General features: G+C 57.7%; 1 protein-coding gene across 1 annotated transcript; it reads right to left on the minus strand.

Annotated features, from left to right (window-relative positions):
• Nucleotides 1-1,449: 1,449 nt before the first annotated feature.
• Nucleotides 1,450-9,669, minus strand: LOC148051222 (antigen WC1.1-like). Its single transcript, XM_087738289.1, has 13 exons — nt 9,570-9,669; nt 8,585-8,899; nt 7,190-7,498; nt 6,637-6,942; nt 5,168-5,494; nt 4,691-4,753; nt 4,292-4,606; nt 3,879-3,914; nt 3,460-3,597; nt 2,841-2,936; nt 2,323-2,394; nt 1,953-2,105; nt 1,450-1,634 (listed from the first exon to the last, which is right to left on the minus strand). The coding sequence occupies exons 1-13, from the start codon at nt 9,634-9,636 to the stop codon at nt 1,450-1,452; spliced, it is 2,382 nt and encodes a 793-aa protein (XP_087594415.1). The 5' UTR covers nt 9,637-9,669.
• Between the last annotated feature and the right edge of the window lie 12,806 nt (nt 9,670-22,475).

Raw genomic sequence — 22,475 nt, forward strand, 5'->3', positions numbered from 1 at the left:
ACCCACCCTGCCACAGACACCCTTAGCCCCAGGGAGAGGGAAGCTTGCCCTTCCCCCCACCTGCAGGGATGCTGGGGGGCAGAGGGGTGCAGGGGGAGGCCCAGTGCCTGGATGAGGGGCTGTGAGCTTTCTGCTCCTCTGTCCCCTCCACCGCATGCCCTGGGCTGCCATCAGAGCCTGGGGGCACCTCAGCCCAGGGAGGGCATTTCCCTCAGCCTGTTGCTCGGCTCCTGCTGTGCATTCGGGGACAGATGTGACACAGAGGGCTGTAGCCCTGGGGGGCAGGGGAGGCTCAAGGGAAGGGGTTTGCTCCTCTCCATCAAAACACCTCAGGGTGGGCCAGAGCGTGGGAGCAGCGCCTGCAGCAAGAGCCTGCTTCTGCCCCATTGCCCTGCAGAGACGTGGAGGGGCAGTGCTCTGTAGTACAGCCCTGTGCCAGGATCAGGCCCCAGTGGAGAGGTAGTCCTGAATTTCCCCATCTCAGCAGGGCTCAAATGCTGTTTTCTGCACACCCGAGCAGAGAGAGCCCGTTTCATGGCATTTTGGGGCCTGAACAATCTGGCCCTGCAGGCTGGGTCTGTGCTCTGGAGCAAGGCAGGATCAGCACTGTGCCCCAGGTCTGGGCTTGCTCCTGCAGCTCCCGAGGACCTCCCCGAGGGCGTGACAGTGAGACCCCAACCCTCTGCACTGCTGCCCCACGCTGGGCAGAGCACGACTGTGGGACATCCACAGGAGAGCAGTGTTTCCAGGGCGAGACCCCCCAAGGGGATGGGTGACACACATGGGCACTGCAAACACAGCCTCCATCCCATGGGAAACCCCCACCGGGGCAGGCTCCAGCCCTGCATCTCCACAGGGAGAGATGGGCCCAGGGCTGGGGATGGAGGGGCTGGCTTGGGACCGGGGGCTGCCAGCAGGAAAGCTCTCGGGACCAGGGCAGAGGGGTGTGTGAGCCTGGACTCCCCCTGGGCCCCCCCGGGGTCACCCCAGGGCTGGAGGAGCTCCCAGCAGGGAACGGGGCAACACTGCTGTGGGAGAGGAAAGAGCAACTGGGGAACGCTGAGGTGAAGAGATGGGCACTCACGGGACCTTGGAGAGAGACATTTTGGCTGGAAACTGTGGCTGGCAGGATGGAAATGTCTCTGTCAGCAGGAATATTCCCCAGGGACCAGGGGCTCTCACAGCCCCACAATCTGACCCCGAGGCTGCTGTCCGTCCCTGAGACGTGCCCCTTCCCCACCACCATGTCTTTGTGCTGTGCTCCTCCCGATCAGCCTCAGGGAGACACCCTGACACCTGCCCACGCAAGCACCGGCTGTGGCTCAACTCCCTAAAGGCTTTTAATAAGAACAAATATGGAGGCACCATGCAAAAACAGGGGAATAAAAAGAGAGGAAATGCCCGGCTGTTTCTGCTGCCCACGGGAAAAGGGAGACGGTTCCCTGGTGCTCACGGCTCTCCCAGCTGCACAGACCTCTCCTCCCTCCTGGCTGCACCCAGCTGCATGGCAGGGACGGGCTCTCCTGGCGCGGGGCTCAGGGACTGTTGTGCACTGAGCTCCGGTGGCACAGCCTGTGTGTCCTCAGGGGGATGTGCCAGAGACACCTCTTCAGCATCGTCATAGCCTGCGCTCTCTGGGGACAGGGACCAGGCATCTCCCTCAGCTCCAGGGGCCCCAGCACGTCTCTGGGAGCACAGCTTTGCCCCTGCAAGCAGCAAGGCAGCCATTGCACGTTCTCCCCATGGGGTGCCCCTCCTGCTCTGTACATCACCTTCCTCCCTTCTCCTCACCAGTCCGGAGACGTTCAGCTCCCTCTCCCACCCCCGGGCCCCCAAGGAAAATTCCAGGGGCACAATCCCTCATCCCAAAATTTTGGGCCTTTCAGTACAACGATTCATCCGGCACCAGGGATGGCAGCCCAGGATCCGGCAGCGCTCTCTTTCCCTCTCACCTCCAGGTGCATCCCTGGGTCCTGCTGCCTCCTCTGGTACCCTGGCCATTTCCCAGTCTCCCTGCCCAGGGGCACGATCCTCCCCAGGCTCAGAAACCTCCCTGGCATCATCATAGCCATCCGCTGGGTCACCTCCAGGCAGGACAGGGACGTCTGAAAGGAGAGGGGAGCTGGTGACAAGGAGAAGATACATTTGCAGAGCAGAGGATGGGAGGATGCACAGGGACATGGGGCTCAGACACCGGTGTTGGCAGCACCACAGGAGACAGCCCCCAGGTCCTCCCCAACTCCGACGGTGACACTCAGTGACACCGCTGTTCTTCCCATGTCTGCAGGGAGGAGAGATCCACTCCTTCCCGCACCCTATTACCTGCTGCTGATCCCGGACCATCCTCCTCCTTGCTGTCCCCGGGGTAGGGCTGCAGCTTGGTCAGGGACCCCTCTGAAGAGAAGCCTGGAGAGAGGCGCAGCGGCTGTTAGGGGAGTGCGCTCTGCTGACCAGGCTTGTGGCCAGTGCTGCTGGGGACGGGGCACCCACAGAGGCAGGGCTGAGTGGGGAAAGGGCTCAGGACTCACCCTGCTCCCCTGGGACAAACCCTGTCTCAAAGGGGCTCCCAGAGCTGCCCCGGGACAGCCCCTTCCCTCCCCCCTCAGGTGTCCCAGAGGGGTGCAGGGACAGGCAGAGAGGGGCTGTCCCCAGCTGGGACGGGAAGAACTGGTGGGGAGGAAGCTCCTCTCTTGGGCCCAGGACCTGGCTGCTCTCCCCACAGCCCCCACAGCCTCAGCACTGCAGGGACCATGGGCCAGGGGACTGCAGGGGTCAGCCATGGGTGGGGATGAGGGGGAAGAGCCTGGCAGATGTGCCCCCCGGGAGGAACCCCCACCCACCTGAGCCACTGAACCTCGCCTGCTTCTCCCACGCCGGGCTGTAACCGATCTCCTCATACACGGCCTCAGGGAAGGGCTCCGAAGCTCTCCCAGAGCCTGTGGACAGCAGCAGGGCTGGCCCAGGGACAGGCAGAGACAGGACGGGATCCTGCTCTGCTCCCTCAGCTTTGGTCCCCTGAGGCAGCAAAAGGCTATCGCCCCAATACAGCCCATGGATCCTGGGGGGAGGTCAGGGCTGGACAGAGGAACAGCCTGGGGGCCTGAAACCATGGGGATCGACCCTGCTGCCCTGCATTCCTCCTGGCATCTCCCCTGCCCCATAGCCCCCTCCACAGCTGCCCAGAGCACTGCCAGTGTGATGTCCTCCTCTGTCTCCCCTCTGCTCCCATCTCCCTCACCCCAGCTCCGCCATTTCTGTCCTCAACCCATCCCTACCTCCCCCCGTGTCTGCACTCTCTCTGCCCCTTGCTGCTGGTGGCCCATGGTCAGGCAGTCAAGGAGGCGGTGCATGGGAATGAAGGCAGCACACACCCTTATCCCCCCAGCTCTGCCTGTGCCACTCACTCACACCTCACAGCACCCCTGGCCTTGCCAGGAGGCACCTTTCCCCGCCACCCACCTCCGCGCCCAGCCCTGGCGCTTCGCACTTGCCCGGCCAGGAGGGCCAGGACAAGGCAGAGAAGGGCACCCAGGATGATGCAGATGATGACGGGCAATGAGACTCTCCCGCTGACGGTCAGACGGCCCCGAGTGGGATCTGCATGGCAGGAGCACAAAAAGGGCAGCACCAGGCCTGGGAGAGATGGGGGACTTGGACACACCAGTCCTGACCCCATTACACCAGGGGTAGACGACCCCAGGAGTGAGTCATGAGGAAGATCCCACCCTGATGGGGAAATGACAGCCCTCCCCAATGCCCCCACCCCACTGCTATCCCAGTGCCTGGAGTTTCACATCCCGGCAAGGAGCTCCTTCTCTCCCGCCATGGGTCACAGCTGGCCCTGAGAAGACGCAATGCCAGCGCGGAGGACAGGTTACCTGGTTGGAGCGTAGGTGCTGCTGTCGTGGGTGCAGCTGTAGAAGAGGAGAAGGAGAGCTGGGCTGAGAGGGTGGGTGTGCAGGTACCAGGGAGCTTCCTCTCTCACACGCCGTATGTGCGTGTATGTGCATGTATCCCTGACACAGCCCACCCAAATTGCCCCTCCTGCAAAACTGGTCAGGGTGGCCAGGACAGAGCCCAGGGCCCTGCTCTGGCTATTGGGCAGCATGGCACAGGTAGCCCAGGAGATGCCCCTGGGGGCTGCAGGGCCCTGCAGGCAGAAGCCAGAGGACATCCAGCCCCACAGAGGCTGCTGCCCACTTGGCACCAGGCTCCCAGGCTCCACAAGGACGGCCTTGCTCTCAGGAGCTCTGCCAAGAGCTCCAGCAAGGGTCCCAGCCCTGCCGCTCACCTGAGCAGCGCACGGCAGCATCCTCCTTGTGCCGGCAGGCACCGCTGTCCCCAGGCCGAGCCCAGCAGTCCTGCAGAGATGGCTCTGTCCCCCGGCACTCCACCTGCTCCAGCCAGATGGGGCCCGTCCCCTCCCCAAACGCAGCCTTGTCCAGGGTAGACACCGCGGGGCCACAGCCCAGCTGCCTGCAGGCCACCTCGGCATCCCGCATGTCCCAGGAGTCGTCGCACACCGTCCCCCAGGAGCCGCGATGCCAGACCTCCACTCTGCCCGAGCACCCACTCTCGCCTCCCACAGCACGAATCTTCTCCCTGTCTGGAGAAGGCAGAGACCTCCCAGGGCACCGGGACAGCAGGCAGAGCCCTGCCAGGCCAGAGGGGCATGCAGAGGAGCAGCTACCTGTGCAGCTCGTGGAGTCTGGGCACACGGTCCCCAGGGCCGGGGGTGTTTCTGGCCGTCTCCCTGCAGAAGGAAATGCTGCGGTGAAGGGGCTGCTGAAGGGGGTCATGCAGCAGAGTGTGGGGCTGAGCTCTGCTCACACCTCCCCGTGCCGCCTCGCTCACGGCAGCAGCTGAACCCCAGTCCTTCAGGGGACACGCACGGCAATGTGGGGGACCCTGACTGCTCAGCCCCAGAGGGACCCTGGTTCACAGAGCAGCAGGAGGGTGTCCATGGAGGGGACGCTCCTTGGAGCCCTGGCTGGTCTCTTCTGAGACCTTGCCTGCAGACACTCTGCCTCACCGGGCGCTGCTGGGAGCCGAGCTGGCAACTCCAGGGGAATGTGTGGGGCTCTGAGAGCTGAAGTCCCATTTGTGCCACCACAAGCAGCAGGGTCTGCTTCCCAGAGCCTGGGGGGGCCTGTGCAGTGCCACTCACCCCAGCAAACGACCCCCACGTCCTCTGCAATCCCTGCTGCCAGCGCGCTCTCAGGCACAGAGGTGTTGCAGAGGGTCAGGTTGGCCTCGTGCCCTGCGCACCGGACCCCTCGCAGCCCCACGGGTCCCGTCCCTCTCTGAGGCATCGGGGGGTTGTAGGCTCTCTCGGCCTCTCCGCACCGCAGCTGCCAGCACACCACGCTGGCCTCCTGCATGTCCCACTGCTCGTCCAGGACTCGGCCCCACGTCCCGCGCTGCAAGATCTCCACTCGCCCGTCGCACCGGCTCCCTCCACCCACCAGCCGCAGGGATGGGGAGCTGCCTGGGCCTGGGGAGAGCAGCCATGCCCCAGCGCTCAGCAGCACCAGACAGCCCACAAACCTGCAGCACCTCTCCAGGCTCTCCAACCCTCACAACCCCCTGCAGCTCACCCGCCTGCCCCCAGCCCTCTGCGGTCAGCTTCAGGAGCAGCTTTCCACAGGCTTGGTTCCCCAGTCCCTGAGCCTTCCTGAGCAAGACACTCTCTTGGCTCTTGGTGGGGCAGAGCCACCCAACACGTCCCTGCTGAGGCAGATGGGGCAGCTCCCGCAGGAGGGAGCAGCAGCCGGCGGTGGCCTGGGGACAGGCAGCCCCAGGACAAGCCTTGCCCCACCTCAGCGCTGCCATTGGCACTGCTGAGCCATGGGGCAGAGCACCCACGCCTCTGCCCCTCTGCATCCCTGGGGATCTGGGCCTGGGAGCCTGTGTCCCTGGCAGGGAGCAGAGCAAGGGGGGCCTTCCCGATCAAACAGGACAGGATTGGGACTTGTGCTGACCAGAAGCGAGGGCAAAGCCCAGCCCTGCTCTGCAGCTCACACCCCTTGTGGGTGTGGGATTGGGCTCTGTGGGACTCTCTGTGGGGCTGGGACAGGGCTGTCTGCAGCCAGAGGGATGGAGCTGAGCCCCACAGCCCCATCCTGGGTCTGTCCTGCAGCAGGAGAGCAGAGGACTCCAGGCCTGGCGGTGGCCCCAGGGCCTGAGCCCCTCCCTGGGTGGGGCAGAGATTCCTCCTGAAGTTAGGGTTTCTCCAGGGAGAAATTCACCCTGCTGCAGCCATGGGGTCCTCTGCTTTGGGTGGCCATGTCACACCCAAGGGGCAAATGGAGTAAATACAGCGTTGTCCCAGCCCCGCTCTGTAGCTCACACCCCAGGCCTGCTGCTGGGGGCACCTGGGCAGCCCCCACGGGTGTGGGATTGGGCTCTGTGGGGGTCTCTGTGGGGCTGGGACAGGGCTGTCTGCAGCCAGAGGGATGGAGCTGAAGCCAGGATTTCTGAAGGGAGAAATGCAGCCCAGTGCTGCCATGGGGTCCTCTGCTTTGGGTGGCCATGTCACACCCAAGGGACAAATGGAGTTAACACAGCGCTGTCCCAGCACTCACCTGAGCAAATGACAGCAGCTTCGTTCTCACACAGCGCTGTCCCAGCACTCACCTGAGCAAATGACAGCAGCTTCGTTCTCATGGGAGCACGGTGAGGCCCCCAGGGCGGTCACTGGGCACTGTCCCAGGTGGGCTTCAGTCCCATCACAGTGGAATGAGTCTCTCCAGACAGGTCCCGTGCCTCTCCCAAAATGCCCTCCTCTGGGAATGGACTCAGCAAACCCGCAGTCGAGGTGACGACAGAGAACGTGGGCGTCCGAGAGATCCCAGCGGGAGGCACAGAGGGTGCCCCAGGACCCCAGCACCTGGACCTCCACCCTCCCCTCACACGCCGTGCTGCCGTTCACCAGCCTGAACCCTGTGTACTCTGGGGACAGAGAAGGATGAGACAGGGCAGAATGGTGCTCTCGCTTCCTCAGGAGCTGGAGGAGCAGCCAAATGGAGGAGAGCCTGCATTTCTCCTCCTTCTGCATGATTTTAAGGCTGGAGGCAACCACATCACCCCTCCAGCCCTCACACCCAGCACAGCATGGCACTGTCCCTTGCCTGCTCCCCTTGGCCCCAGCACACCCCCAGATATGGAACACCCCACCCTCAGTCCTTACGTGTACAGGTGACACCAGCGGCATTCGTGTGGGTGCAGGGCTGGTCTCGGGGGGATCCCCTGGGGCAGGAGAAGAGGAAGGATTCATTCCCCACACACTGCAGCTCTCTGTCCCACATGGCACCAACACCTTCTCCAAAGTCAGCTGCCCTGGGCACAGGCAGGGCTGCACCACACTGCAACTCCCTGCAGACCACGTCGGCAGCTTTGGGACCAAAGTCTGAGTCACAGACAGGTTTCCACTGGTTCCCACTGTGGATCTCCACGCGTCCTGAGCAGGGGCTCTCCCCTCCGACCAGCCGGACAAATCCTGGAGCAAGCAAAGACCCCAGAGAGTTCCCAGAGCCCTCTGGCAGTTACATGCCCACATCCCACCTGGTCTGCAAGGTGGCCACAGGCAAAGAGCCCCACGACCCTCCCAGCAGCTCCCAGTGGCTGCTGATGGCACAAACACACCAGGGACACCCTGCCGCTCCTCAGACATCAGCACAGCACTTGTGGCCTTGCTTCTCTCCCAAACCCCCAGCCGTAGGCACTGCTCAGACAAACTGCCGCCATTTTGGAGACCCTGGGCTTCCTGGCAGCGCTCCGAGCACTTGGGGCCCAGGGAGACTGGCCAAGGCACTGTTGGCTGCTGCAGCCTGATCTGCCCACTGAGCTCAGGGCCTGGCTGAGGAACCCTTGGAGCCACCAGAAATGCACATCCCTGGTCAGTGGCTGGGCAGGAGAGCAGGCAGAGGAGCAGCCCTGGGCTGACACAAGCTCCCAGTGCAAGGACAGGCACCAAGGAGAGCCAGAAAGTGCTGGCAAATCCCCCATGGCACAGGGCAGCCAGGGGCTGGGGCAGGCAGGAGAGGCTGGGAAGCAGGTCACCACTGCCTGCACTCCCTGTGGGCTGGCTCTCGCAGGGTGACCCTGGGAAAGGAATGAGGTGGCCATGGGCCACCCTGCTCTTCTGCCCAAGCCCAGTACTCCTCCCCTCTGAGCAGCCCTTCTGCTTTGGGGGCCATCTTGGTCCTTCCCCAGGCCAGTTGGTGGCCACATGAGCAGTACTCAGTGCCTCTGGCATGGGGGCACCTGGTCCTCGGTGCTGCCAGGCAGCTCCGGGATGAGCCAGAGGAGAGAGATGGGAAGGAACAGACACTGCGGAGCAGGGTGGGCCATTCATCTCCCAGCCCCAGGAGGGTGGGCTGAGCCGCATCTGGGGCCAGGCAGTGGCGAGTTACCCCTGGGCTTTCCTCAGGGACTGGGGAAACCGGCAATCACAGTCCCAGCTCGGCAGTGCAACTGGCCACACTGGGCCCTCCTGCAGTACCCCGTCATTGTTCCCTGAGGGCACAGCCAGGTCCCTTCCCCCATCCTGGACACAAAGGTAGGGAACAGGCTGGCCCCTTACCTGAACACGTCACTCCAGCATCCCAACTGTGATCACAGTATTGTCGAATCTGTTCTTGGTTTGTACATTCAGACAGAGCAGACTCAGTGCCACGACACCCAACATCAGCCATCCAAATGGGGCCAGATCCTGGCCCAAAGTGTGCGTAGTCATGAGTTTCAACAGCAGACCCACAGCCCAGCTGCTTACAAACCACTGCAGCATCGTCCATGTCCCAGAAGAAACCACACACGGTCCCCCACTGGCCCTGGTGTTTCACCTCCACTCTCCCAGCACAGCGCCTGCCGCCAGCCTCCAGCCTCACCTCCGCAGCCCCTTCAAACACCAAAACACGGGACCGGTCAGGAGAGGGTCATGCCCCAGACTGCAGGTCTGGGAGTCGAGTCACAGCACCAGGCTGGGAGCCCTCTCCCCCCTGAGCTGTCCCTGGGGAAGTGTGGGGGTCCCTCCTCTCCCCATGGGCTGTGCAGGCTGGGGGGGCCAACTCCAGCCCTGCTGGGCCATTCGCTGGCCCACAGTCCTCGGCACCTCCTCCCACTCCAACAGCCCCCTGCCCATGCCCACCCACACACCGTGCTCCCAGGCCCTGCACAGGGCACTGTCTCCTCGCCAGCCAAGCACACCCTGGAAAGCCCCATGCCCCCAGGCCCGCAGCTTCCCCTGCCCACCACCTGCCCTGCCACCACCCAAACCCACACCACCCCCAGGGCTTTCCATGTCCTCAGGGAGCTCTGAGATGATCCCAAGGATCCCCCCAGCCCATGTCCCCTCCTCTCCCCCTATGTGGGTGTCCATAAATGCAGCCAGACACGGGCTGCCTTAAACACAGAGAGGCAGAGGGAAAGGCAGAAGGTCCACGGACCTGAGCACCTTCTGACCCTTGTCTCAGTGGTGCCTGGAAAGAAACCCCATTCCCAAAGGGATCCCGATGACCCCGCTGGTACCCGCTGACCCTGGGCTGTGAGACAAGGGAACCGGCACTTACCCCTGCACAGCTGCACCCAGAGGAGCAGCCACAGCACCCGAGGGGACAGGACTGCCTCCATCCCCATCCTGAGCCTCCTGCCCTGCTGGCACAGCCCTGCTGCGCCCCACTCCCTGCCACGGCTCCTGGGGACTCACGGGGACAATGACGATGGGAGGGTAATATATCTCTGCAGATGCCGACCCAGCTGCAGGAGGAGCCAATCAAAGCAGCAGCACCTTTTGAGACATTATTGGGAGCTATCTCCCCTCCGACACAGCCCAGCCCTCCAATGAACTTCTCCAGCGCCGTTCATGACCATATATGAAGGACATATATGTCCCGCTGCCGGTGTCATGGTCACTGTGGCAGGGGATCGTCACAGGAGAAGCTGAGTGTGGAGGGGAAATGAGTCCGTCACCCCTTGCACCCTGCTGTGGGCACTGGGAGCACTGAGCATCTTCTACGGTGGGCTCATCCAAGAGGCCAAGAGACAAGTGTCCAGCTCCACCATGAGACGAGGGAACCACAGAGCTGGGACTGCACCGGGGTCTGTGTCAGGATGGGAAGGAAACAGCCCCTGCCCCTGCTACAGACCCCACTGTGCTGGGAGCAGCAGCTGGGCAAGGGCCTTGGGCAGGGGAAGAGCTCCATCCCAGGAGGGCTGGCTCGCCCGTCCCTCCCTGCCCAGACCCACCCTGGGTCCCTCGCAGGAGCCAGAGCTGGGCCATGGCCTTGCCCTGGCAGCAGACCTGCAGCCCAGAGGCTCAGGCAGGCCCCTGACTCTCAGCCTGTCCCCGAGCGGCCGTTCTTCCCCACAGGCGGATCGGGAGCTGGAGCCTGCAGGTGCACAAACCACAGCCCACGGGGCCTCGCAGCGCTCGCCGCGCTCCCCCCGCAGCGCAGCGCCCGGGCAGGAAGTCTGTGGTTTCCTCCTGGCACCGTGCCCAGGCACATCCCTGCGGTGCCCCCGAGCCACCCCCAGCCCGACTGCTCCAGCCAGGGCTGCAGGGGCTGCTCCTTCGGCCTCGCAGACACGGGGCCGGGCAGCTCCCAGCCCCCGGCATGCCCCGCTGATGCACACGGCCGCTCTGCACCGAGCCCCACGGCCATGCGGTGCCATCGGTGACGGGACTTCAGACCCTCCTCCTGCCACAGCTGCGTGCTTCTGAGTTATAGTGATGGTGACCTCACACCCTCCTACAGCCACCACTGGGTGCTCAGCAGTTATAGTGACGGTGACCTCACACCCTCCTACAGCCACCACTGGGTGCTCAGCAGTTATAGGGACGGTGACCTCACACCCTCCTGCTGCCATTGCTGTCTGCTCAAGAGTTACACTGTCATACGGGTGTGGGTGCTGTGCACGGGCTTCTGCTGATGATGGTTCTTCCAAAAAGCCATGTTTGGGTGGGGTCCAACTACTATTTTGATGACATCAGAAGCACCCACGCAAGCCCTATGCCTGCTCTTGGCCTATAAGCTGATCCAATACTGGTGAAATCACAAGCTTGTACACAAGCCATGTGCATGCTACCTGGCCTATCCGTCCCTCAGCCACAGGTGATGTCATAACATCTAAACCTGCCATGTGCCTGCTTCTGGCCTATCAGGTGTTCTGACACCAATGACCCAACACCTACACAAACACCTACACAAGCCATTGTTCTGCTCCTAACCTATCAGCTCCTCAGGCACCAGTGACACCACAGCAACCTACACCACCTGTGGCCCTGCTCCTGGCCTATCAGCTGCCAGGGCAGCAGTGACTTCACAAGCACTTACACAACCCAGGGGCCTCTTCCTGGCCCATCAGCTCATCGGTCACAAATGACCTTGCAAACACCTACACAAGACAGGTGCCTATTCCTGGCCTACCAGCTTCTCAGGCACCACTGACATCACAAAGACATTCACAAGCCATGTGCCAGCTTCTGGACTATCATCTGCTCAGGCACCACTGACCTCACCAGCACTTACACAATCCATAGGCCTGCTCCTGGCCTACTAGCTCCTCAGGCAGCAGAGCCCTCACAACAAGCTGCACGTGCCATGAGTCAGACCCTGGTCTATTGTCTGAGAGTGGCCTCATAGGCAGCTCTGCCCATTTGCATGTACTTGCCATTGAGGTACTCAGGCTCCAGTGACCTCACAAGCACATACCAACCTATATTTGCTGTGTGCTCGTGTGGTGGAGTGACCTCAGCCAACAGCTAAACCCCCAACCAGTCACTCGCTCACTCCCTCCAAACAGGATGGGGGAGACAACTGGAAGGGCAAAACCAAGGAAAAAAAGAGCATGGGGCGATATAAACACAGTTTAATAAGTGAAGGGAAAAGAAGGAAAGGAAACAAGCGACGGAGAAGCAATCACTCACACCAGCAGACCGATGCCCAGGCAGTCTCTGAGCAATGGCTACTTTGGAGAAACTCCCCTCCAAGACTTAGTGCTTAACAAGACGCCATATGCCATGGAATATCTCTTTGGTCCATTTGGGCCAGCTCTCCTGACTTTGTCCCCTCCCAGCCTCTTGCCCATCCCCAGCCTCATCGCTGGGGGGGCAGAGTGAGAAACAGGGAAGGTGCTGACATTATGCCAGCACTCATCAGCAATAGCTAGGACATCAGTGTGTTCTCAAAGTTACTTTAGACAGCAGTGCAAAGCACAGCACCGTCCCGACTTCTCCCCTCACTCAGTCATCTGGAGATTTTTGAAATATTCATTCAGGACATCAACATAAGGACAAGACAAAACATGTAGCTCTAGCCTGCACCCCAAAACGGTCTGGCAGGTAGCTGTGAGATCCCCCACAACCATGGGGAAAGGGAGCTCCCCACCACTACCCATCTTAGTGTGACACCTCAAAATGCAGTTTGCTGTTCACAGGCCCATTGGCTGCTTTTTCTCATTCGTGTGGTCCTTTTGGGGATCCCCTTTGGGTCTTTTCCTCTTTGTCCCCACACGCATGTACTTCTGAGTTTGCATTTCATCCTGGTTTTCCGACTGCACAGCCCATATGGCCTGTGTCTTGCTGCACTGTGCATATCCCAGAGTCTACCCCAGTAAGCCTGCATGGCCGCCTTGCAGGGCTGGGCTGGGATGTGGGGGCCTCCCAGTCCAGCTCACAGGACTGGCCCTTTCTTTGCAATGACAGGATTTGTTATGGAGGCCCCTTGGAGGACTCCTAGGAGGGGGCCGTAGCCCTTGGGCACGTTCCAGCTTGTCCACACCCCACCACCTTTTGGGCACCCCTCTGCCTTCCTGAAGCCCCCCCCCCCCCCAGCCCTGTCAGGGCTTGTTCTGCAGCCTGGGAAAGTGGGGGACCGCGACCTGGCCTCTTCCTTTTGTTTGTATTCACATTTAAACTTTAAGTGCTCACTCCAGGAGCTCCTATTAAAAAAGGTTTATCCGTTTCGTACCTATGCTTTTATGGCTATATATATTTACTTTCTATAGCTTTACAAATGTTTACGTATACATAAAAAATTCTATACTTAAATACATATACAGAAGTATATATATAAAAATACTGTACCTATTTAGAAATAAATAAAAGATGTATTTGTACATATTTGTACACTTCTTTATCAATATATATTATACAAATGTATATATTTTTATATCTGAGCACTTCCTGGACCAAAGGAGGTGGGCAGCCAATCACAGGGCTGCCTGAGAACATGTGGGTATGAAGGTGTCATGAAATGGCTGTCAGCCAATCACAATGCAGGATGAAAAGATGTGGGGAATGAGGCTGGCAGAAGTGGCAGCCTCCCTGTAGGAAATGACAGGGGGCTTCTTTTGGGACGTGCCCCTGGGGACACCGGGACAGGTAGCCGGTCGTGCCAGCCAGTCACAGGGGCTACCTGAGAACATGCGGGTGTGTGCTTCCAGGCTACACCACCTTCCTCAACAAAATAATTACAAAAACACCTCCAACAACAAAACATCCCCCCTTAAACTCCAAAACACCCTAGGAAAAGAGGATGAGGGGAGAGAAGCAAGGATTAAAGGAATAAAACCCTCAGAGTTCCTGCATCTGGTCAATGTGACGGATACACTTGACTCTGAGCTGCACTGTGGTTCAGGCTGATGCAGGAGCAACAGCCCTCACGTCCTTGGGGTGAATTGTGAGCTGGAAAGCCCCTGGCTGATGTACAAAGGAGTGAAGGTGTCTTGAACAAGATTTCAAAAGGTGGTTTTGAAAGCCAAAAATACAAGATGCCAGAGCTAAAATGAAGATGTTTTGTCTGTACTATTGACTGGCAGGCAGCTACTTCACCCTATAAATATTACCACCAGGATGGGCCCAATGTGAGCTCTCCCTGACTGGCAGCTGGACAGCAGGCCAGGTGACTCTCCCCTTGAGAACGGACACCTCTCAGGGTTTGAGATCCCTTTCCTGAGACTAAGAGATCCTTCCTTAGCCAGTATGGAGAGATTCATAGAATCATAGAATCATTAAGGTTGGAAAAGACCCTCAAGATCATCGAGTCCAACCATTAACCTATCCCTGCCAAGTCCACCACTAAACCCTGTCCTCAAGCCCCACGTCTACCCATCTTTTAAATACCTCCAGGGATGGAGACTCAACCACTTCCCTGGGCAGCCTGTTCCAAATGCCTGACTACCCTTTCGGTGAAGAAGTTTTTCATAATATCCAATCTAATCTTCCCCTTGCAGAGCTTGAGGCCGTTTCCTCTTGTCCTATTGCTTGGTACTTGGGAGAAGAGACCGACCCCCACCTGGCTACAGCCTCCTTTCAGGCAGTTGTAGAGAGCAATAAGGTCTCCCCTCAGCCTCCTCTTCTGCACACTAAGCAACCCCAGCTCCCTCAGCCACTCCTCGTAAGACTTTGGCTCCAGACCCTTCACCAGCTTCATTGCCCTTCTTTGGACACACTCCAGCACCTCGATGTCCTTCTTGGAGTGAGGGGCCCAACACTGAACACAGTACTCGAGGTGTGGCCTCACCAGTGCCCAGTACAGGGGCACCATCACCTCCCTGGTCCTGCTGGCCACACTATTCCTGATACAAGCCAGGATGCCATTGGCCTTCTGGGCCACCTGGGCACCCTGCTGGCTCATGTTCAGGCAGCTGTCGACCAACACCCCCAGGTCCTTTTCTGCCAGGCAGCTCTCCAGCCACTCTTCCCCAAGCCTGTAGCGCTGCATGGGGTTGTTGTGAGCCAAGTGCAGGACCCGGCCCTGAGCCTTGTTGAATCTCATACAGTTGGCCTCGGCCCAACGATCCAGCCTGGCCTGGGCCCTCTGTAGGGCCTTCCTGCCCTCCAACAGATCAACACTCCCGCCCAGCTTGGTGTCATCTGCAAACTTACTGAGGCTGCACTCGATCCCCTCATCCAGATCATCAATGAAGATATTGAACTGGACTGGCCCCAATACTGAGCCCTGGGGAACACCACTGGTGACCGGCCGCCGACTGGATTTGACTCCATTCGCCACAACTCTTTGGGTCTGGCCATTCAGCCAGTTTTTAACCCAGCGCAGAGTGCACTTCTCCAAGCCGTGAGCAGCCAGCTTCTCCAGGAGAATGCTGTGGGAGACAGTCTCAAAGGCCTTACTAGAATCTATGTAGACAACATCCATAGCCTTCCCCTCATCCACTAAGCGGGTCACCTTATCATAGAAGGAGATCAGCTTAGTGAAGCAGGACCTCCCTTTCATAAACCCATGCTGGCTGAGCCCAGTCCCCCAGTTGTCCCGCACGTGCCACGTAATTGCACTCAAGATGATCTGCTCCATGACCTTCCCCGGCACCAAGGTCAGGCTGACAGGCCTATAGTTCCCCGGATCCTCCTTCCGACCCTTCTTGTAGATGGGTGTCACATTTGCTAACCTCCAGTCATCTGGGACCTCCCCAGTTGACCAGGACTGCTGAAAAATGATGGAGAGCGGCTTGACAAGCTCCTCTGCCAGCTCCCTCAGTATCCTCAGGTGGATCCCATCTGGCCCCATGCACTTGTGAACATCCAGGTGGAGGAGCAGGTCGGTGACTGCCACCTCTTCAACAACTGGGACTTCATTCTGCATCCTATCTCCACCTCCCAGCTCAGGGGCCTGAAAACCCCAAGGATGACCAGTCTGATAATTAAAGACTGAGGCAAAGAAGGCATTAAGTACCTCAGCCTTCTCCTCATCCTTCGTGGCAATGTTTCCCTCCGCATCCAACAAAGGAGGGAGATTCTCCCTGGCCCTCCTTTTGTCGCTGATGTATTTGTAAAAACATTTTTTGTTATCTTTAACGGCGGTGGCCAGTTTAAGTTCTAGCTGGGCCTTCGCCTTTGTAATCTTCTCCCTGCATAACCTCACAACATCCTTGTAGTCCTCCTGAGTCACCTGCCCCTTCTTCCAAAGGCATTAAGCTCTCCTTTCTTTCTTGAGTTCCAGCCAAAGCTCTCTGTTCAGCCAGGCCGGTCTTCTCCCCTGCCTGCTTGACTTACGGCACACGGGGATGGCTCCTGTGCCTTGGAGACTTCCTTCTTGAATAACATCCAGCCTTCCTGGACCCCTTTGCCCTTCAGGACTGCCTCCCCAGGGACTCTGCTAACCAGACTTCTAAACAAGCCAAAGTCTGCCCTTCTAAAGTTCAGGGTAGCGGTCTTGCTGACCCCCTTCCTTCCTTCTCCAAGAACTGAAAACTCTATCATGTCATGGTCACTGAGCCCAAGACAGCCTCCGACCACCACATCGCCCACCAGGCCTTCTCTGTTTGTAAACAGCAGGTCCAGCAGGGCACCTCCCCTGGTTGGCTCGCTCACCAGCTGCATCAGGAAGTTATCTCCCACACACTCCAGGAACCTCCAAGCCTGCTTTCTCTCTGCTGTGTTGTATTTCCAGCAGATACCTGGTAAGTTGAAGTCTCCCACGAGAACAAGGGCTAGAGATTGTGAGACTTCAGCCAACCGCTTGTAGAATACTTCCTCTGTTTCCTCATCCTGGTTGGGTGGTCTATAACAGACTCCCACCAGGATATCTGCCTTACTAGCCTTCCCCCTGATCTTTTCCCATAAGCACTCAACCTTATCATTACTGTTGTTGAGTTCTAGACAGTCAAAACACTCTCTAACGTACAAGGCTACCTCACCACCTCTCCTTCCTTGCCTGTCCCTTCTAAAGAGCTTGTAGCCGTCCATTGCAGCGCTCCAGTTGTGTGAGTCATCCCACCGTGTTTCCGTGATGGCGACCACATCACAGTTTTCCTGCCGCGCAATGGCTTCCAGCTCCTCCTGTTTATTGCCCATGCTGCATGCATTGGTGTAAATGCACTTCAGCTGGGCTATTGATCTCGTCTCCAACACAGGCATGCCACTCCTAGGCTCATCCCTAGCAAGCCTGGTTTTATCTCCTTCCCCCTTCGCATCTAGTTTCAAGCTCTCTCAGTGAGGCCTGCTAGCTCCTGAGCCAGAATCCTTTTTCCCCCTTTGCGACAGGTGAACCCCATCTGTCTCCAGCAGGCCTGGTGCCATGTAAACTGCCCCATGATTGAAAAACCCAAAAGTCCACTGCTGGCACCAGCCCCCAAGCCACGTGTTAATGAGGTGGGTCTTCCTGTTCCTTTCCATATGCCTCCCGCCTACTGACGGGATGGAAGAAAACACTACCTGCGCTCCTGATCCTTCAAGGAATCGCCCCAGTTCTCTAAAGTCCCTTTTGATCATCTTTGTGCCTCTATCAGCTACCTCATGGCTGCCAACCTGAACAACCACTAGTGGATAACAATCGGACGATTTTACCAGCCTAGGGAGCTTCCTGGTAATGTCTCTTATCCTTGCCCCAGGGAGGCAGCAGGCTTCCCTATGGGATGGGTCTGGTCAGCATATCGGGCCCTCTGTTCCCCTCAGAAGGGAGTCGCCTATGACAATTACCCTTCTTTTTTTCTTACCAGTGGCTGTTGCAATGCGTGGGGCTGACTGGTTCCCCCTAGTCAACCCCTTGGATGGATCACTGTCCGTATCTTCATCCTCCTGGCCCTTGAGTTCCAGAGCCTCATAGCTATTGTGTAAGGGCACCTGGGGGGGTGAGGTAGGCCGGGAGAGGATTTGCCTGCTGCGCCGAGCAGGGATTTGTTTCCATCCTCCTTCGTCTCTTGGGTCCCCTCTTTCTGGCTGGTGGCAAGAGGGCAGGGGAGCCTCTCCTTCTCTTGATGCTTCCATCTGGCGTGCTCGTCTCAGGGATGGTAGGGAGTGGCTCCACCAGTCTATCTCCCTCTCGCACTCCCTGTTACTCCTCAGTCTTGCTACTTCTTCTTTCACCTCTGCCACCATGCTGAGCAGATCCTCCACCTGCTCGCACATCGCGCAGGTGTTGTCTCGGCAGCCCTCCATCACCAGAGCAAGGCTCTGGCGCTCCCTGCAGCCAGAGACCTGGGTGGCTGCATGTTTTAGTGGGAGCTCCGTCTGCGTCGCCACATCCCTTCTGGCGATGGCTTTTGTCCGAGTGGAAACCATGGCTAAGTCTCTTCTGGGAGGGCGTAGGCCACAAGGAGAGCTCGCCAGCTGCCTGCGCGCTCTGCCTGCGCGAACTGCTGCGCAAACTGCCGCACCACACCCTTTCTTCCGTGCCACACCCTGTTCGCCCGTCCTGTTCGCTGCGCTCCTGGTAACTCGCACTCCCTAGGGGCCCGTTTAAATCTCCCGCAGTTGCCCCAGCAACACCCAAGCCCCGTCTGCCTCGCTCGCGAGAGCAGCCGTTTTTTCTTTGGCGCGAGGACCCCACCAGGCCCTTTATCGCTCTAATTCACTCCAGAATTCACTCCAGGCTCTAAGAATTCACTCCAGAATTCTCCAGGATTACCTGTGCCCTGCTGTGTTGTCCCTCCAGTAGATACCAAAGAGATTGCATTTCCCCATGAGGACCAGGGCCTGTGAACGTGAGGCTTCTTCCAGTTGTTTGAAGAAGGCCTTATTGACTTCTTCCAGGCCAGGTGGTCTGTAGCAGACACTCGCTACAAGGTCACCCATGCTGGTTTGCTGGCTAATCCTGACATCTCCGTTGCCCTCTCACATAAAGGGCAACTCCCCTTCCTCACCTTGTTGGCCCGTCCTTCCTAAAGGGCTTGTATCCATCCATGGCAGCACTGCAGTCATGTGAGCTATCCCACCATGTCTCTGTGATTTCTACGAGATCGTAAGCCTGTAACTGCACACAGACTTGTAATTCCTCCTCTCTGTTCCCCATGCTGCATAAACTAGCGGACAGAGACTTGAGAGGCACCCAGGCATGCTGATGCCCCAGAAGAGACATGAGAGATTTCCCCAAAATGCTGTCCGCTCAGCACTTCCTTATTTTCAAGCATATACTTGGGGTGTATGTGGACTTCAGCCCTGTTCTGTTTGTTACAATGTCCCTTCTGTTCACATGATATAAGGCCTTTTCGTGGCAAACTGCACCACCCCTTCCTGCCTTGAGTGTTGGTCTTTCTCTCCCTCCTCCATCTCTCCTAGCTAAAAGCTCTCCTTACCAGGTTGGACAACCTGCTGGCAAAGATCCTTTGAAGTAGAGCTGGCCTCATTATCAACACCAGAGCCACGTGTATGTTTCTGGTCTATCAGGTAGTCAGGCAGAAGTGACCTCACAAGAACGTACCCCTGTCATGTGCCTACTGCTGTCTTCCCAGCTTTCCCCAGAGAAGTGACTTCACATGCATCTACCCCAGCCACGAGCCTGCTGCAGGCAGGCTCTCACCTGCAGAGGCAGAAGGACCTCACAATCAACATCCAAGCAATGATCCTGCTGCTGGCCTATCAGGTATTGAGGCAGAAGTGATGCCATCATGAACATCCAAGCCATGTGCCTGCTGGCCTTTCAACTTACTCAGGCAGAAGTGACCTCACAAGACCCAGCCGTGAGCCTTCTCTGGCCTGTCACCTGCAGAGACAGATGTGACCTCACAGTCAACATCCAAGCTCTCTGCCTGCTTCTGGCCTGTCAGGTACTCAGACAGAAATGGCTTCACGGTCACCTTCACAGCCACCTGCCTCTTACTCACCTCTGAGATTCTGAGGCACAGATGAAATAACAGTAACTTCCCCACCCATCACTTGCCTTGGTGCCTACAAGCTGATCAGCTACGCGTCACCTCACATTCATCTTCCAACGCCGTGCGACTGCTCCAGGACCTCACAATCTCTGCATTCACTCTGCCTCCTGGGGAAAAGGCAGCTTAGAGTGAGGGTTAGAGGACAGGTGAAAGGCTGGGGCTTTCAAGGGAGGGTGCTGGGGCTTAGGGGCTAGGGGTTTATGTTAGCAGTTGGGGTTCAGGCGCCTGGTGAGAGTTTCTGCTTTGGGCTTGGTACTCAGGGTAGGGCTAGGGGTGAGAGCTCCCCTTTCAGGTTAGGGATCAGGGTGAGGCTCACAGTGAGGTTTTCAGAGAATCACAGAATCATAGAATATGCTGAGTTGGAAGGGACCCACAAGGATCATCGAGTCCAACTCCTGTCCCTGCACAGGACAACCCCCAAAATCACACCGTATGTCAGAGGGCTTTGTCCAAATGCTTCTTGAATATTGTCAGGCTTGGCGCCGTGACTACCTCCCTGGGGAGCTTGTTCCAGTGCTCCACCACCCTCTGGGAGGAGAACCTTTTCCTAATGTCCAACCTAAACCTCCCCTGGCATATCTTCCTGTCATTCCCTCGGGTCCTATCATTGGTTGTCCCTCAGGTCCTATCATTGGTCATCAGGGAGAAGAGATCAACGCCTGCCCCTCCTCCTTCCCTTGTGAGGAAGCTGTAGACTGCAATGAGGTCTCCCCTCAGTCTCCTCTTCTCTAGGCTGAACAGACCAAGGGACTTCAGCTGCTCCTGGTATGGCTTCCCCTCTAAACCCTTCACCATCTTTGTGGCTCTCCTCTGGACACTCTCTAGTAGCTTTGTATCCTTTTTGTGCTGTGGCGCCCAAAACTGCACACAATGCTCGAGATGAGGCCACACCAGTGCAGAGTAGAGTGGCGCAATCACCTCCCTCGACTGGCTGGCAATGCAGTGCTTCATGCACCCCAGGACACAGTTGGCCCTCTTGGCTGCCAGGGCACGCTGTTGGCTCATGTTCAACTTGCCATCAACCGGAACCCCCAGATCCCTCTCCGCGGGGCTGCTCTCCAGCCTCTCGTTCCCCGGTCTGTACGTACATCTAGGGTTGCCACGTCCCAGGTGCAAAATCCGGCACTTGCCCTTGTTAAACTTCATACGGTTTTGTTAAACTTCATAGGTTTTATGATTCTGCTTAGGGCTTCTTGTGACTGATTTGAGTACTGGATAGATTTATGGGTTAGGGGCTGGGCTAGGGCTAGGGGTGAGGGGTAGGGTTAAGGCTAGCATTTCAAGAGTAAGGCACCTCACAGAAAACAACCAAGTGCTGTCCCTCTCACATGCCTCTCCTTTGACCTACCCCCTTCTCCCTTCTCTCTTCGATGTCACTCACAAGCATCCTCACAATGCTGCTCCTCACCCACCAGCTTCTTCCAGCAGAAATGACATCACAACCTACTCGCCAGCAGTGCCATCTTTGCCTTCATCTTCCTCTTGCCTAACCTCTCATCATCTCCTCTCCTCTCCTCTCCTCTCCTCTCCTCTCCTCTCCTCTCCTCTCCTCTCCTCTCCTCTCCTCTCCTCTCCTCTCCTCTCCTCTCCTCTCCTCTCCTCTCCTCTCCTCTCCTCTCCTCTCCTCTCCTCTCCTCTCCTCTCCTCTCCATCTCTCTGGCCTTTCCCTTCAGAACCTCACAATCCCTGCCCTCCTTCTACATCCTGGGAAGCATGAGTTAGGCTTAGGAGAGGGGTTGAAGATGAGGGGATTTGAGGGAAAGGATTAGGGTTTAGGCCTCAGGCATCTGGTGAGGGTTTCAGCTTTGGCATTAGTGTTCAGGGTAGGGCTAAGGATGAGAGCTCCAGGTTAGGTCTTGGGATTAGGGTTTAGGGAAAGGCTTAGGGTGAGCTGGGCAGTGCCAGCCCTGAGGGGCAAGGCTGTGTAGGTACTCTGCGTGCTTCCGTGCACGTGGTGACCAGAGGGAAACCTCAGCTGCTGATGACCAAAAGCATCATCATTCTGATGGGCTGGGGATTAGCACTGGGCCCCTTGGCTCAACAGGGCACATCCAAAGGGCTACACGACACAGGACATCTCTGTCTCCTTTCTTTGTCATCCTGAAATCACTGCCTCTGATTTTCTGCTCTAATCAGCCCCCAGGGAGGCACGCTTCAATTTCCTGAAGCAGCTTCATCACCCACAGCCCTCAGCAGGCCCTACCAAACCTCCAGGACTCATTGTTCCTGCCATGGCCCTCCACGCTCAGTGACTTTCCCCTGGGAGTTTGTTAGTGTGCAGCAACCGTAATGAGTTTGTTCTGGCATCTCAATTTCTACATGGTTGCAGAGGGACTTTTAGGAGAGACCGTCTTCAAGGAAGGGTTTTGCTAAGTGTGCTGATGTTAACAAGCACATGATGGAACACAGGTTCCTTTTTTTCTCAGTCGTAACTCAGTCATGCTTTGAGTATTGACTGTAAAATGTTCCCACACAACACCCCAACTTCATTTGCTAGAGGTGGGCATGGGATCAGGAGGCACAGACAGCTAGGTAGATGTGACCACAGGAAGATGGATGGGGAGGTCACTAGAGACATGCGTTGGTGGCAAGGCTCTGGGCTGGAAACTTGTCCAAGAATAAGGCAAAGTTGATTTAATCTGCCAAACTGTCTCTTTAGCCAACTCGCTAATTGTGTGTATATTTAAACATTCCTTCTTTACCTGTCTAACATATTTCTTTTATGGTCATCACTTGAGGAAGGTGGACCTTATTGGAGGCTTGGACTTGGCATACAGTTGAGGAGCTCGTTGCGTTTTTTTAATTAATTTGTATCATGTTTTACTTCTGTTGGTTCAAAATTGATGAGAATCCTGTGACTATTT

This window comes from Nipponia nippon, unplaced genomic scaffold (assembly GCF_047370975.1).
Source record: "Nipponia nippon isolate SJK-2023a ecotype South Korea unplaced genomic scaffold, ASM4737097v1 scaffold_63, whole genome shotgun sequence".
Lineage (NCBI taxonomy): Eukaryota > Metazoa > Chordata > Aves > Pelecaniformes > Threskiornithidae > Nipponia > Nipponia nippon.

Coding starts and splice junctions, on each gene's coding strand:
- LOC148051222 (XM_087738289.1), bottom strand. CDS start 9,636: ATGGGGATGGAGGCAGTCCTGTCCCCTCGGGTGCTGTGGCTGCTCCTC. Junction 2,395..2,840: donor GGCGAGGTTCAGTGGCTCAG/GTGGGTGGGGGT, acceptor GCTTCTCTTCAG/AGGGGTCCCTGACCAAGCTG. Junction 1,635..1,952: donor ACCCAGGGATGCACCTGGAG/GTGAGAGGGAAA, acceptor CCCTGTCCCCAG/AGAGCGCAGGCTATGACGAT.